Source organism: Gekko japonicus, unplaced genomic scaffold, assembly GCF_001447785.1.
Source record: "Gekko japonicus isolate JY-2015 unplaced genomic scaffold, Gekko_japonicus_V1.1 scaffold1062, whole genome shotgun sequence".
In the NCBI taxonomy this organism is placed as follows: Eukaryota; Metazoa; Chordata; class Lepidosauria; order Squamata; family Gekkonidae; genus Gekko; species Gekko japonicus.
In genome coordinates this window covers 264539-279035 of record NW_015160242.1, presented here as the reverse complement: position 1 = coordinate 279035, position 14497 = coordinate 264539, and the positions used below count along the sequence as shown (strand labels likewise).

The following is a 14497-nucleotide window of genomic DNA, read 5'->3' as shown; positions in this document are numbered from 1 at the left end:
AGTTAAAGTGATGGACTCAACCCTGAAGTTCACTAGATGATCCTGCACCAATCACTGTCTCTTAACGTATCCTACTTGGCAACTGAGAATAAAATGAAGGCAAGGAGTCCCATATAGCCATCCTGAGCTCCTTGAAGTATGTGCATGGACCATAGACTGTAATTGATCAGAACAAGAAAAAAATACAGACATTCGTGTGAATTTGTCTGCAGATACTGAACATGAGAAAATGGTGGTCTAGAAATCGGTCAGTGTTTGATACTTCAATGGAACTATCTAACCCTCTGATATACCAGTTTAAAGACTTGCAGAGAGACTTTGCAGCATGTGCCAAGAGATCAGACCTGTCTCATGGGTAGCCAGCTATTTAACTGCATTGGGACAATATTTGCCAACCTACTTCCAATGGCTTTATTGCTCCATCTTGAGCACTAAATCTTTTAAAATCCCGGAGTACACTAAAACTGCAAGAGTGCAGTAGCTATGCAAACTAAAGCCTACATGCGGCAAGAAACATAGGCCCTTTTCAAACTGCCTTTGTATTCCGTTCTAGTAACTGGTTGCTAATATTTTTTCTGTCATTTCAGACAGACCTATTTTAGTAATCGGATGCTTATGGAATTTATTTACCTGTTCATAAAAACCCACTTGCATCAGTTAGCAAAGCGAGGTTGTGCCACTTTTGAGGGAAATTGCTGTTATTCATTTTCTACCCCTTCATTGTGCTTCTGAATCACTGTGGTGTGCTGTTTAAAATTTCCATAGTGCTGCTTTCCCCCCTGCCCTTTTTGCCATGCAGTCTTCCTCGGACTTTTTAATGTTCTAAATTGAGCGCTAAACCAATATAGCACAATTAAGATGCCTTGACTTCATTTGGTGCAGCTATAACACTGAAGTGCTATATTGATTTAGCGCTATAGCACTCAACTTAGAACATTCAAGAAAAGTCCAAGGAAGATCATGTGGCAAAAAAAGGGCAAGGAGAAAAACTGGCACTGTTTGAAATGACCATAGTGCTTCAGAGACAGCTCATTAACAGAAGGAAATTCATTGTATGATACACCCATCCCTGTATTGCTTTACTTGAAATCGAGCCAGCAGTGAATATCATCTGGTTTAGAAAGGTGATGTGAAAAGGGCCATATAGTATGTAATTGACCAGTAGCTGAAGCAGTTGAAGGGCCAGGTTCCTGTTGGTTTTTTTCCTGAGGGTCTCCTCAGTATGGGTTGTATCCTTCAAAGAACCAGCTGTCTTCTTACCTTCAAATCCAAAAGTTTAGCCATTTGAATCAGATTGCTTCAGACACCAGCAAAAGCTGTCAAACAATATGGAAACATAACAGGCTTTGTAGAACTTTATCGCACTTAGGGATTAGATCTGAACCTATACGAACAGGAAGGATGCTGTCTATTTTCTAATATGAAACAAAAATCCAGATAGATATCTATCTGAGGACATGGGCTGTGCTCCATGACAGCTTATAATGAAATAAATGCTGTTAGTTTTTAAGGTGTCACTGAATTTTTGTTTTGTTCTGCTGTGTTATAGTAACATAGGTATCCCTTTGCAATTGTCTACTTACTACCTACTTGTTCGAGAAAGGTAATGTAAAGAGGTAGCTGTTTCCTGTGCATGCTCTGGTTATTTCGTGTAAAAAATAACTCATCTCTGGGGAAATAAAAAAGACCCAGCTGTACAATTTGCTTTCAGAATGAGAAAGTTAATGAATTTAATTTAAATGCCTGTTTGGTTGAAGAACAAATGCACACTAGTTCTCATTTATGACAATGTACTTGTTGTTCAATGTGACTTCAATAGTGTGTTTAGATTTTCTTTGCTTATGGTGATTGTGCTAATCTTTTTAGTAGACATTATACAAATGGCAGGTATTTTGCTCAGCAGGTTATACAATGGAAACAAAGGGTAGGTGATTTCTACCCACTGAATTTTCCTTTAGGAACTTTGCTGATGTGCAGTGGGCATTTCTGGCTTTATTAACAAGTCACCTCAACAAAGCACAATCCATGGCTATTCTGTGTAATTAAAAGTGTCTTGTCATGAAACACGAGTAAACAAAGGTATCTTTTTTCTAATGGACAACAGAGATGAAGTTTGTCTTTGGTCTCTTTAATAAACCAGGGAAGAAATGAAATCACTCCAGGAGGCCTTTCAAAAACAGCTTCATGAAGCAACTGAAAAGGCAGAAAAACAGCAGGCTACAGTGAGTAATACAATCCTTTTCCTTACTATTTTCTTCTAGCTTTCCTTTACCTCCCTCATTTGCAAATGAGTGAAATATTTGCATGAATAGATTGAAGGGTATGTATTACATATATTTTATGTGCAGGGATATTTGGAACACTTGTGGGAGCAAATAATCTAATTGGGAAGACCATAAGAAGAGCCCTGCTGGATCAGACCAATAGTCCATCTAGTCCGGCATCCTGTCTCACACAGTGGCCGACCAGTTTCTTTGTATGGTTAACAACAGGGCATAGAGGCTGAGGCCTTTCCCTGATGTTGCCTCCTGTCTCTGGGATTCAGAGGATAAGGACCTCTGAATGTGGAGGTTCCCCTCAGTCATTATGGCTAGTAGCCATTGATAGACTTATCCTCTGTGAACCTATCAAATCCTCTTATTCCTGTGGCCATTACTACATCCTCTGGCAGCAAATTCCACATTTTAATTATTCTCTGTGTAAAGTAGTATTTCCTTTTGTCCATCCTGAACTTACTGCCCATCAGCTTCATTGGATGCCCATGAGTTCTACTATTTGGGAGAGGGAGAACAATTCCTCTTTGTCAACTTTCTCCACCCCATGCATAATTTTATAAACCTCTGTCATGGCCCCCCCCCCAGTCATCTCTTTTCTAAACTGAAAAGTCCCAGACTCTTCAGTCTTTCCTCGTAGGGAAGGTGCTCCAGCCCCCTAATCATCTTGGTTAGGCATGTACACTTGGTACATACCGAGCCGAATAAATACCCCCCAAAAAATCTTATCAGTATTTTTCAGGTACTTATTCAGCCAAATACAGATCAGAGATCTCATCCATCCATCCATCCATCCATCCATCCATCTGAGATGGATTCAGCTACTGAAATAGTCATGCCCAAATAAAAGTTGATATTATTCGTCTTTTATTCGGACATGGCTAAACTCACCGAGTTGTGCTTGAGTGAACTCAGTGGAGTTTCAACCCAGTGAGTGATTTAACTCAGTGAGTGAACTCAAAAGGGATTTAACCTTTAAATGCTTGCTGAGCTCACTTGCAGAGTTGTACCGTGGTGGCACAGCTCAGCAAGTGAACTCAGCAAGCATTTAAACTTTAAGTCCCTATAGGGTCTAAGGGAGCCAAATAAATTCAGGTTTCTTGAATATTTACCTGAATTCCAATACAAAACCAATATTGGTATCCAGGAATATTTGGAATACTGATATTTTTTGGGTCCAATAGACCTGACCCCCCCCCCAAAAAAAGATTTTTTTTGCACACCCCTAATCTTGGTTGCCCTCTTCTGTACTTTTTCAAGCTCTTATGGTTATTAATGAATCTGAGGTTTAAGAAACATCATTTTTCACTTACAATATGAAGATTCCTACCACTTCCTTTCAGGACATCAGGGATCATCATAATGAAAGTTGTGGAGGACATGGCCATCTTGATATTTAAATCATGGTCTTTCTAGTTAATTCCATTTGGAAGGTTTTGCTCCTTTCACAGATGCCGATTATCACTTTGCTTTTTCTTAATTGGACATGTTAGTATACAGAAATATCCAGTCCGATTCCTCAAAAGCAGTTGTTCCACCCTCAATCGCCCATTTCCCCCAGTTGTACTGCTCAATTTCCCACTATTTGCTGTGTGGCGGCATTTTGACCCGCATCTTCCCCTGATTTCCCCTGCATCTTCTTGATCCTTATTTTTTAGGAAATCTTTAATTAATACATAAAAGACAACACTTTTTAAAAAAGATATACAATATCTACATGTTAAAACATACATGTTAAACCCAATTCATAATATTAATTCAGATCAGCACTAATGTCTGCGCCATTAAATCATGTACAGTTCACCAGTCTCTCTAACCCTAGTGCTATTTTGCAACTTTTAAAATGTGAAGAATAGCACCACATGTGCACCTTTAAAAACTACAATTAGTCCAAGCAAATCTATTTTTCAGTACAGTATATGGAAGGGCAGTGTCTCTTTTTTAGTAGGAAATGATGTGCAATTAAACAAATGTCAGATAGTGGCTGGATCCCATGGATCTGTTCTGCTGCGGCACCTTCCCCCAATGCAAGTAAAATAAATACTGGTGTCATGGGACGATGCCTTACACAGGAGAAAGTGCCATAATAGTGGAACAGATCTATGGGGTGTAATCCATGATGGCCAATGACAAAAACTGATTCAGAAATCGCAAAAATGCAGCAGGAAGTGGATTGGAGGGGGAGGAGAGGGAGAGAGAGAGATATTTTCCTTCTTGTCCAGTAGACCTGGCCTTCCCCAATAGCAACTTTAATCCTGGGGAACAGGAGACCTTTAGGGATAGAATGAGAGGCACACTGGGAATCTGCAGCAGGAAGAGGAAATCACTGGAAATTACTTCACACTTCAATTAATGTAAAAGTTAGTCTGAATCCTACCCAAAGGGATTAGAAGCATTTTATGATTGCATTGTAAATATCTTAATATGCCAGCTGTATGTTGTTAATGTTTCCAAAAGGAAAAAAACCCACAGTTTAAAGCTCCACATTCCTTCAGTTGGGTATGAAGGCTCACAATCATCTTCTTCCTGATGATTTGATTTACAATTTCCTCACTGATGTTTGATTCATGAGACAGTACTGCCCAAGATGTGAATTTCATCCACTATCTAAAGACATGATTGCTGATTGTAATTTCTGGTGCAACATTAATCTTATTCCAGATGGTTGACATAAAACTTCTGTCTTTTTCAGGCTAATAATTAGTTTGAAATGCATACATCTTGGGGACGTGACTGAAATTTGTTTTCATTGTCCTCTCAAGATATAGCTGCCAAGGCACAGTCATCCAAAAACTGTAGTTCATTGATTCTAAATAGGGGCTGTATGGTCCCCCTAGAACAATCTACATATCTTAGGGGCATTCAGAATTTTCGAGATAAATGGTATTTTAGTCAGCCTGTTTCTTTCATTTGCAATTTGCCATTTGCAAAAAAAAAAAAAAAAGAGTTGTTTTATACAACTCACACCTTCATCACTTCTCTCCCAAGTTCTAAAGAAGTAGCACACAGAAAATAATAATAAAAAATAACATTAAGGAGTTGGCTGTCGGGCTCAAGGGCATCTTTCAGTGCATGCCTGCTAAGTGTGTATCATATGCACTCATCATAAATATACCCATATAAAGCAGCCTTGTCTGATGTGCTGTTTTTATGTCCTATACAAGGTCATTACCACATCGGTCATTTATTTTCAAACCTTTTCCTAATTGCCCCTAGAGTGTGGGTCTTTTCAGTTTAGAAAAAAGACAATGGGGGGCATGATAGACGTTTATAAAATTATACATTGGGTAGAGAAAATGTGTAAAGAGAGATTTTTCTCCTGCTATTGTACTATAACTTAGGGGCATCCAGTGAAGCTGATGGGCAGTAAATTTAGGAAGGAAAAATGGAACTACTTCTTCACTAAATGAGTAATTAAATTGTCAAATTCACCTCCTGTGATATAGTGATGTTTGCTGAACACTGTCAACTAAGGGAGATGCTGGAGGTGTGGACAGTTAATTAAACATCATGCCAATGGTGCAACATCACTTCTGGCACAAACACAGGAGTGATGTCACTATGTCAGGCTAATGCTATAGGAGTCACTTTAAATTCAATGGTAAACCATAAATTTTTGGATGAATCCTAGAGCATAAGCCTACACAGTAATGTCACTTTCAGGTTCATTCTGGAAGTGACATGATGTTGCAACTTTGTCTCCCCCCCCCATGGTTTGCTTCCACATCTTCATCAAGTAGCAGCAGATGGTACCTGGAGCTGGAGACCTGGTAATCCTATTGCTATCATAGACGACAGATTAATTGAGAATAAATTCATCAAAAGCCTCCAACCACAAAGTGAACTTCCACATCTGGATGCTGTAAATAACTAATTGCCAGTGCTAGGAGGCAACATCAGGGGAAGGCCTTGGCCTCTTACCCTGTTCATTGGCTTTCCAGGGCAATTGGTTGGCCACTGTGTGAAAGAGGATGCTGGACAAGAAAGACCATTGGTCTGATTCAGCAGGGAACTGCTGACATTATTATATATTTTTTAAACTTACTAAACTTAATTATACATTAATGTATAAATGATCTCATGTGGTTGAGCCCTCTCATTAAACCGTTTGTATGGGCACACTCTTGTAGTGGCAGCTCCAGGATTATGGAACTCCATCCTCAAGGAATGATGAAGACCCCTATGCTGTTCATATTCTATGAGAAATGTAAGGCCATTTTTTTTAGTTGGATGTTCTCCAATTAATATAATAACAAAGATGTTATTTTGATTTGTGTTCTCTTTAAAATAATTTAGTTCTCTGTTACCTGTGAGTCAGGGAAAGGTGGCATATAAATATTTAAATAATTCAAATTAACAAATATATAAGGATTTTTGATAACAATGTTGTGCACTTAATTGGTGATAATGGATTAAAAGTTAAGAACCGGAGCCATTTCTGTAAGTTGTAGTTTGTACCCTTTTCGGGTTAAATGCATTACACTCTGTCTTAAATATCATACTTTCATAGTAATGTCATAAAAGTTTTTCAGAATCATAGTGACAAGTATTGCAATAAAAAGAGTTAGTGCAAGGATATGCCTCTACTTGTCTCCATCAGTTACAGAAAAGACTTGAGAAACACACTTTTTTGTATCATTCTTCACAAAACATCCTCATTTTGGGAATAAATCTGTCTGGACTACTAAAGTAGGAATCAATTTCAGAATGCAGTTCCCATTAAAAAAGTGTCACTACCCACATTATACCCTTTCTATGTGCTTTCGTCTCCATGTTAATATCCTGATATTTGGAGAAAATACAGTCATTTCTAAACAAGTTATGGTCACGTGTTTGGTAGTGCCTGCCTACCCCATGTTTCTGTGTTTCTACTGCAAATTATGGTGCTCAGGCTGGAGGCTACCTGTGAAAACACAGCCCTTTACTGACAACATTACACATTCAATGTGTGTAAAGTGGGAACAAGCATGCAGGCCCTAGCCTTATGGTTAAGTGGTGGTGGCTGTATGCAGAGGAAGTGTACATGTATAGGCTCTGTCCAAGTGATCAAGAATATTTGAAACATCTGTATTTCTGATCATAGAGGAGAACCCTAGGCACACATACTTTTTAAAGGCATAGAAGAGCATGAGGTGCTGATCATGCTAACTGTATTCATTTTCATTCATTCCCCTATACACACAGAGTTTGGACCTTTCATAGTGCTAACAATGACATGATTTTATGGTTGATGGGTGGGGACTTGCAAGGACACATGGTGGAGCAGAAATCCCATCCTTGGCTCACTACCATCCTCTGCTTCTCTCTTCTTGCTTGCTCCATTTGTGTCCTTGTCATTTCCTTTGCCCCCTTTCCCTCCAAGCAGCCTTCACTGCTTACTCCAACCTCCCCATCCCTGCCACCACTGCTTTCTTCCATCCCCCACTGTCTTGTCACTGTTACATTCTTTCCTTCAATGCTCCTTATTAAAAACAAAAACAAAAAAAACCCCTCTGGTTCTGTGATGGTTCTGGGCAACCCCATAATGCCAACTGTGATTTGGGAAAATTTCCAGTCCTGTATTGTCCCACAGACATTCCATTTATAAAGATTAATTATTTCATTCATATATATATAAACACTGTGGATTAATAATAATAGAATATTAGGCAAACTTGGCAGTTTCAAAATTATAATATTTTTTTCAGGTAATTTTTCTATAGAAATTATATCAAAGTACCTCTATGTTTTATTGATCTGTGATCTGGGAGTGGGTTTTCCTTCTTAGATGATGCAACTAGGGATGGGCATGAACTGGGGAAATTCAGTTTGTTTTGGTTCATGGTGTGCCTGCTTAATGAGCCATGAATTGTCACAAACGTTTATGAGCTAAATGAACTGATTTTGTTTATGAGCTTCATGATGTGGTAGAATGTCCCCCCTAGCACCAAACTCACAGGGGTTCTCTGTCTGACTCTTCTCTACCAGCCCTCCAAGTTTGGTGAGGATTGGATTTACAAGGTCTGAGTTACAGGCTCCCAAAGAAGGTGCCCCATCCCACATTGTTTCCAGTGGAGGGGGGGGGATGCAAAAAGCAAGGGCAATAGAAGTCCAGCAGAACAGACTCAACGTCACAGAGAATATCTGCAGTAGAAACTGGTGGGGACATTTTTTGCAAGCCCAGCAGAATCAGTGCAATGTACTAGTGCCCAGCAGAACCCAATGCCAATGTGCTAATGCCAGCTCAATCACAATGCAAGCAGGGGGGTCACTTTTGCAAGCCCTGCAGAGTGCCCAGAATACCAGTGTACAGAGTGCCCAGCAGAATCCAGTGCCAGTGTGGCAATGCCAGCTCCACAGGACTGATGTCATGCATGGAATCACAATCCAAGCAAGAAAGGGGGGTTGTAAGCCCAGCATAACCAGTGCCATATACTAGTGTGCAGCAGAACCCAGTGCCAATGTATCAGTGCCAGCTCAGCCACAATCCAAGCAAGGGGGGCATTTTTGCAAGCCCAGCAGATCCAGTACAATGTACAGAGTGCCCAGCAGTACCGGTGTAATCACAGAGTGCCCAGCAGAACCCAGTGCCATTGGCATTGCAAGCTTAGAAGGACTGATCTCAAAGCACAGAGTTACAAATCCAAGCACAGATTTTGTAAACTGTGCAAGAAAGTGGGAAGTGAACACAAAGGAATGCCAGCAAGGAGGGGGGGGGAGACCATCTTGAAACTGACATGACTACTTAAAAACTGGCAATAGTGTTTCCAAAGTTGGAGAATTCCTTTGCTTTGTGGAGAGGGGAAGGGAAGGGACAGGAGTTTGTAAGCCACTCTGAGATTCCGAGTGAAGGGCGGGGTATAAATCCAATTCTTCTTCTTCTTCTTCTTCTTCTTCTTCTTCTTCTTCTTCGATGAGGGGACCACCAACTTTCACTTGGATCTTTGCCAGTCTGGTGTAGTGGTTAAGTGCATGGACTCTAATCTGGGAGAACCGGGTTTGATTCCCCACTCCTCCACTTGCACCTGGCTGGATGACCTTGGGCAAGCCATAATTCTGGCACAGCTGTTCTTGAAAAAGAGCAGTTTCTGTCAGACTTCTCTCAGCCCCACCTACCTCACAGGGTGTCTGTTGTGGGGAGGGGAAGGGAAAGGAGTTTGTAAGCCACTCTGAGACTCCTCTGGATAGTGAAGGGCGGGGTATAAATCCAATCTCCTCCTCCTCCTCCTCCTCTTCTTCTTCTTCTTCTTCTTCTTCTTCTTCTTCTTCTTCTTCTTCTTCTTCTTCTTCTTCTTCTTCCTGATTTAGCAGCTTTCTTTTTATGTACTGCATACATTTGTTTGCTCTGGAGCCATCCTTCTTGAGCTAAGACAAAAATGTGTGAGTTGAAGGCTAAAAAACTGTGAGCTGGCTCACACTAACTCAGCGTAGAGGGAACACTGGCCATAAGATTCTTCAACTATTTGATAACCTCTCCATGCTATAGTTTCTGCTACTGCCTGTGGAACCAGTCATGCAGTGCAGATAAGGGCTTTGTGATGAATACAGGAATGACAAGTTTATGGAGGATGCTCACGGAGTCGTATTTCTTGACTTCAGTCAGCGTGGCTCCTTCTGCATAATCATCATAGTCCTTTAGCAGCAAGGCTACATGTGCTGCTGGGCTGTTTGGCAATGTCATTTGATTATCAAATTGATGAGCCAGCTGAGCACAGCTCAGTGGTCAAAGTTGTAAGCGTTATATGTATGACACACATATTGCTCTCATTTCATTTGAGCAAAGTTGCTTGAGATGGTGTTAGGCTTGTGCTGGCTTTCAGCCTATTGATCAATATAGGTTAGAATGGAGATGTAAGCTTTTTTTAAAAAAATAGGATGCTTGTAGGAAATTTCTTAAGTGGTTTTGGGACTTCAACATTAGAAGGAAATTATAAATAACAATCATTTGTTCACATTTACAATTACACTAAAAGGTCATTAGTATGTAGGAAGCTGGAAATGAAGTTACTCCACCCACTTAAGATTTGATTCATGCATCATTATTATATGCCCAAGGACAGCATAATGTGATGTTCAGTACTCTCAAGCCACAAATGATTCCATACAGCCCTCTATTTAGCGCTTTCTGTACATCATAAAACATCTTGACATTGAGGCAGCTGCCTTGGGGCGCAAAATAGTCAAGCAAAAGTAGGAACAGTTGGATTGGTGTCTATTTTGACTTCACAAGCCAAGCAACATCAATCTGTTTTCTGTGGCTGTCTTTAGGCTTGTTTCATTATTCAGGCTGTAATAATTCCGTCACTTCCATGTTTACTCACTGAACATGTTGCAAGATGGGGACCCAGTATACTCTGAAGAGAATCCCAGAAACAAAGTGGCATAGCTTGCTGAGAGTTGTTTCAGAATCCCAGAATGAAGATGCAAGACCCAAATATATGAATTCATATTAGATTTTAGTGATGGTTGATTTTCACAGCTTGATGTAATTGCTTTCCTCCCCCTTTTAGTGCACGACACGCAGCCTGGTGGCCAATCAGTGTTTGGGCAATCCTATCCTAGCTCAGAGTAATGTTGCTGTGCCTCTGTTCTTCTTCCACACAGAGAACAAACATGCCAAGAGGAGCCAAGTATCATCACCATCCTCCAACAATGCTGCTCAGCTAACTAGAAAGTTCTCTTACCACATCTTGGGGTCTAGTCAGTCTTGAATAGCTGGCTTGAGATGATCTCCATCTTTAGAAGCCTCTGCATGCCTACAAATTTATTAAGACTTTTTAACAACACATTTGCATTGTTCCTGTCAGTTAGGGTCTAACTATAATAGACCATGTCTGTGGTTACACACTCACCATCCCAACAAATAACAAGGGGGAAAAAGAGACTTACAAATTTCCTGCTTGTCCATGAAGAGACCACATTGAAGTAATTCCATACTGTCATTCAGAAGAGTGGCAGGATGAACAGCTACAATGGCAAATGCCCACACTGGGAACTTGAGGACAGTTTAGCATGAAGCCTCCATCCTTTCCCATTGGCTGATGCACAGGACTCTTAGCCAGATCTCCAGAAGTCCCATGCTCCATTCCAAAAAGAGGTCGGAACAAAAATGCTGCTCATTATACGGTGGGAACTGGGCGTGTTCATGAGCTTAAGTGTGTCTCCTGTGTTACCTCTTTAGATATCCTGCATTTAACAGGGGTTTGAACTAGGTTGCCTATAACATCCCTAGCAACTCTCAGATTCTGTGACTTTTTAATATTCAGTATATTTTTTGTTTAGATTTTGGGATGGCTTAATCAAATGTCTTAAAATCATTATGTTGCATGATGCTGAATATTGTATTTTAATAACAGTATACAACTATGGTCTGAATTGTGGTCTGACTCCCCCATATTTAATAAAAATTTTCATGAGTATTTGGAGCCAACAGTCTATAGCTCTTATAGGTTATTTCAATGAGCTATTGGATCTAGTTTGAAGAAAAATGACACTAAGAAAACCAAAGGGTTGCTACACAAAATCTTATCCTTTTGTCAAATTCTTCCCCTTTTAAAAATACAGTAAAATGTCCCATGTACCGAAGTCATAATGCTATGTGTTTCCCAAGGGAAATCTACACCATGCCTATATAGAGCTGGGAAAGGAAAATGCATAGTGTGATGACACCTGGAAACATGATACATTTTCTAACCGGTTTGTAAAGGAAAAACTCAACAGGACTGATATTTTTGCAAGACTGCCACATGGTTCTCATGTCAAGCAGTTCCACCCTTATTTTAGTTTTCCAGATGTGCATATGATCAAACATTCTAAATAGATTCTAAATAAATGAAAACAATTCAAACTAAATAAAAAATAGTTGTAGATTTTCCGGGCTGTATGGCCGTGGTCTTGGCATTGTAATACCTGACGTTTTGCCAACAGGTGTGACTGGCATCCTCAGGGGTATAATAAGTCACAGAGGTATGCCAGTCACAGCTGCTGGTGAAACATCAGGTACTACAATGTCAAGACCATGGCCATACAGCCCAGAAAATCTACAACAAATAAAGAACTCTAGCTATGAAAGCCTTCAACAACATATTAAATAAAAATAATTCAAACAAAATGGAGACCTGAATGGTACATGGTGGCTTAGGTAAAGAATTTACAGTTTCATCTTCAGCACAGTTTTCATTTAGATTGTTGTTGCTTAATATTCAACATAGCAACTTTGAAATAAGGCCTCCAGTTGTATTCCCACAATGCCATAATGATACATGCAATTGGTCTCTTTCCATCTGTGCCTTATATCGTTCATCTTGGCAATATAATATATCATTTGTTTCTGATCTAAATTTTGTCCAGATAATTTAAAAGGACTTTGCTTATTATGGAAAACCAAAGGCAGAGAGAGTGCCATCATGAATAAAATGTTGAACTGAATTTTGGGATGGATTTATGACAAAAATAATTGCCTATTTATCTCTCAAGAAGATGACTATAATTGGAAAGGGAGTTAGCAGGAGGTATCTAGTAAATACTATTCAGATGCTACTCTAGACTGTTAAAGACACTTATGAAAAATGTGACAAATTAATTTACTTCACTCCCCATAGTTCACAAGGTTTTTTCATAATTATTGAGAGTCAGGTGAGAAAGTGGGCTTTACACTAAGAAAACTGAGAACAAGAATGTTGTTTCTCAGATTAAGCTTGTTGACAGTTCAGTAATACATTTCTAGTGAGATAAATGTGTGCGAAATAAATCTATTCAATTATATACTCTTCCTGTAGTTCTCGTACCCTAGAGATCATTCATGAATGTTTTGTGGGCACTGATTTTTTTCAGCATTTGATGATCCTCAGGCTGACTCCTTACAGGAATCCTGACATGAAATATGTGTGGAAGCCATGACTGTAGTAAAATGTTGCACAGTTCTTCTGATATATGGACTGAACTGATGGAACCTGCACATTTGGCTTGCAAATGTAGCTCCTATGCACAAATTTTACATGCAAATGACAGGTAGACATCACCTTAGCCAGAAATCTCATGGTGAGTGGGCATGAGTACTCTGAATGAGGAACAAGGGTTCCTAACTCCACATTATTCCAAACATATTAAGTGTTTGGTGCTCTCATGGAGATGGGACCTGGTGTTGACATATTAAATTCTGTTAATAGTACTTTCACAGATCATTAGGTCACAACCAGGAAGTTATTCTGTAATGCCAGAAAGGTAGATGTGTGAGGTTACTATGAAATGAGGTGAAATCACTCCACACACATGAAGAGTGTTTGCGTTCTTGGTATTCAGGGCAGGGATCAAAGTTGCCACTTGCCAGGACTTAGCTGGGGGCTCCTGTTTCCTATCACCTCATGAAATTGTAATGAAAAGGTTTTTTTTTAATGGCTAGCAGGCCAACAGTTCTCTCCAGGAATCCTCAGCTATGTTATATTTTTATCTGCTGTCTAGGAATCGCTGGAAACTCTACAGCTGCCTCCCATATCATTTTCCTCTCTTGATCTCTTGCTGATGGCCTGGCACCCCTATCAGAGATTATTCTTGGCTCAAATTTATTTAGATACTCCCATATCTAGCTATCTGCCTGCCTGTCTGTCTGTCTGTAATGACGAGATTTAAGTTTTCCTTAGAACTGCCGGCCTAAACCCTTGGCTGGAAACTCCCAGGTAGCAGGGGGGGGGGGGCTGCGATTGTGGAGACTGACAATGTACAAGGCTTCCAGTTGTGGAGGTGGTGTTGCATGATGAGTGTCACATGACACCATGATGTCACTTCTGAACACAAAACTGGAAGTGATGTCACAGCCTTGCACAAAGTCATCCCCCCATTTTTGTTCTTACTCCTTCACTGAGCAGCAGTAACAGCCTAGCATAGGGACAATCTGGCAGCCCTGGACTGCCTGGAAATTGTTACCTTACTCCTTTAATCTCCTGCTTTAAAGAACTTCTATGTTGTCAGAGTTTGTTGCCTTTAATCCTGTGTCAGCATTATACCACTTTAGTCCTTACATTAATTTTAACAGTGGTGAGGACAGGAGCTTGACGATGATTACTCATTGGTGATTGTAAGGCCTCCCACACATTTATGCATTTATGCATTCTTTCTCACAGGCAAGTCATGGGAAGGAAGCTTGTGATTAAAGATTATAGACACATACCCGGGCAGCTATCCCCCCCCCCACTGCTTCTCCTCTCTCAGTCTCCCACCTACTCTTGGCGTGACTTTCACAATGTAAA

The 14497-nt window shown here is 40.1% G+C and overlaps 1 protein-coding gene across 1 annotated transcript in view; it reads left to right on the top strand.

Annotated features, from left to right (window-relative positions):
- Positions 1 to 2140: 2140 nt before the first annotated feature.
- The window catches only part of LUZP2 (leucine zipper protein 2), a 276776-nt gene continuing 264419 nt past the window's right edge, over positions 2141 to 14497 (top strand). The window contains exon 1 of the mRNA XM_015413447.1: positions 2141 to 2222. Within this exon, the coding sequence (XP_015268933.1) occupies positions 2148 to 2222 (75 nt within the window). The 5' untranslated portion in view covers positions 2141 to 2147. The remainder of the gene's footprint in view (positions 2223 to 14497) is intronic.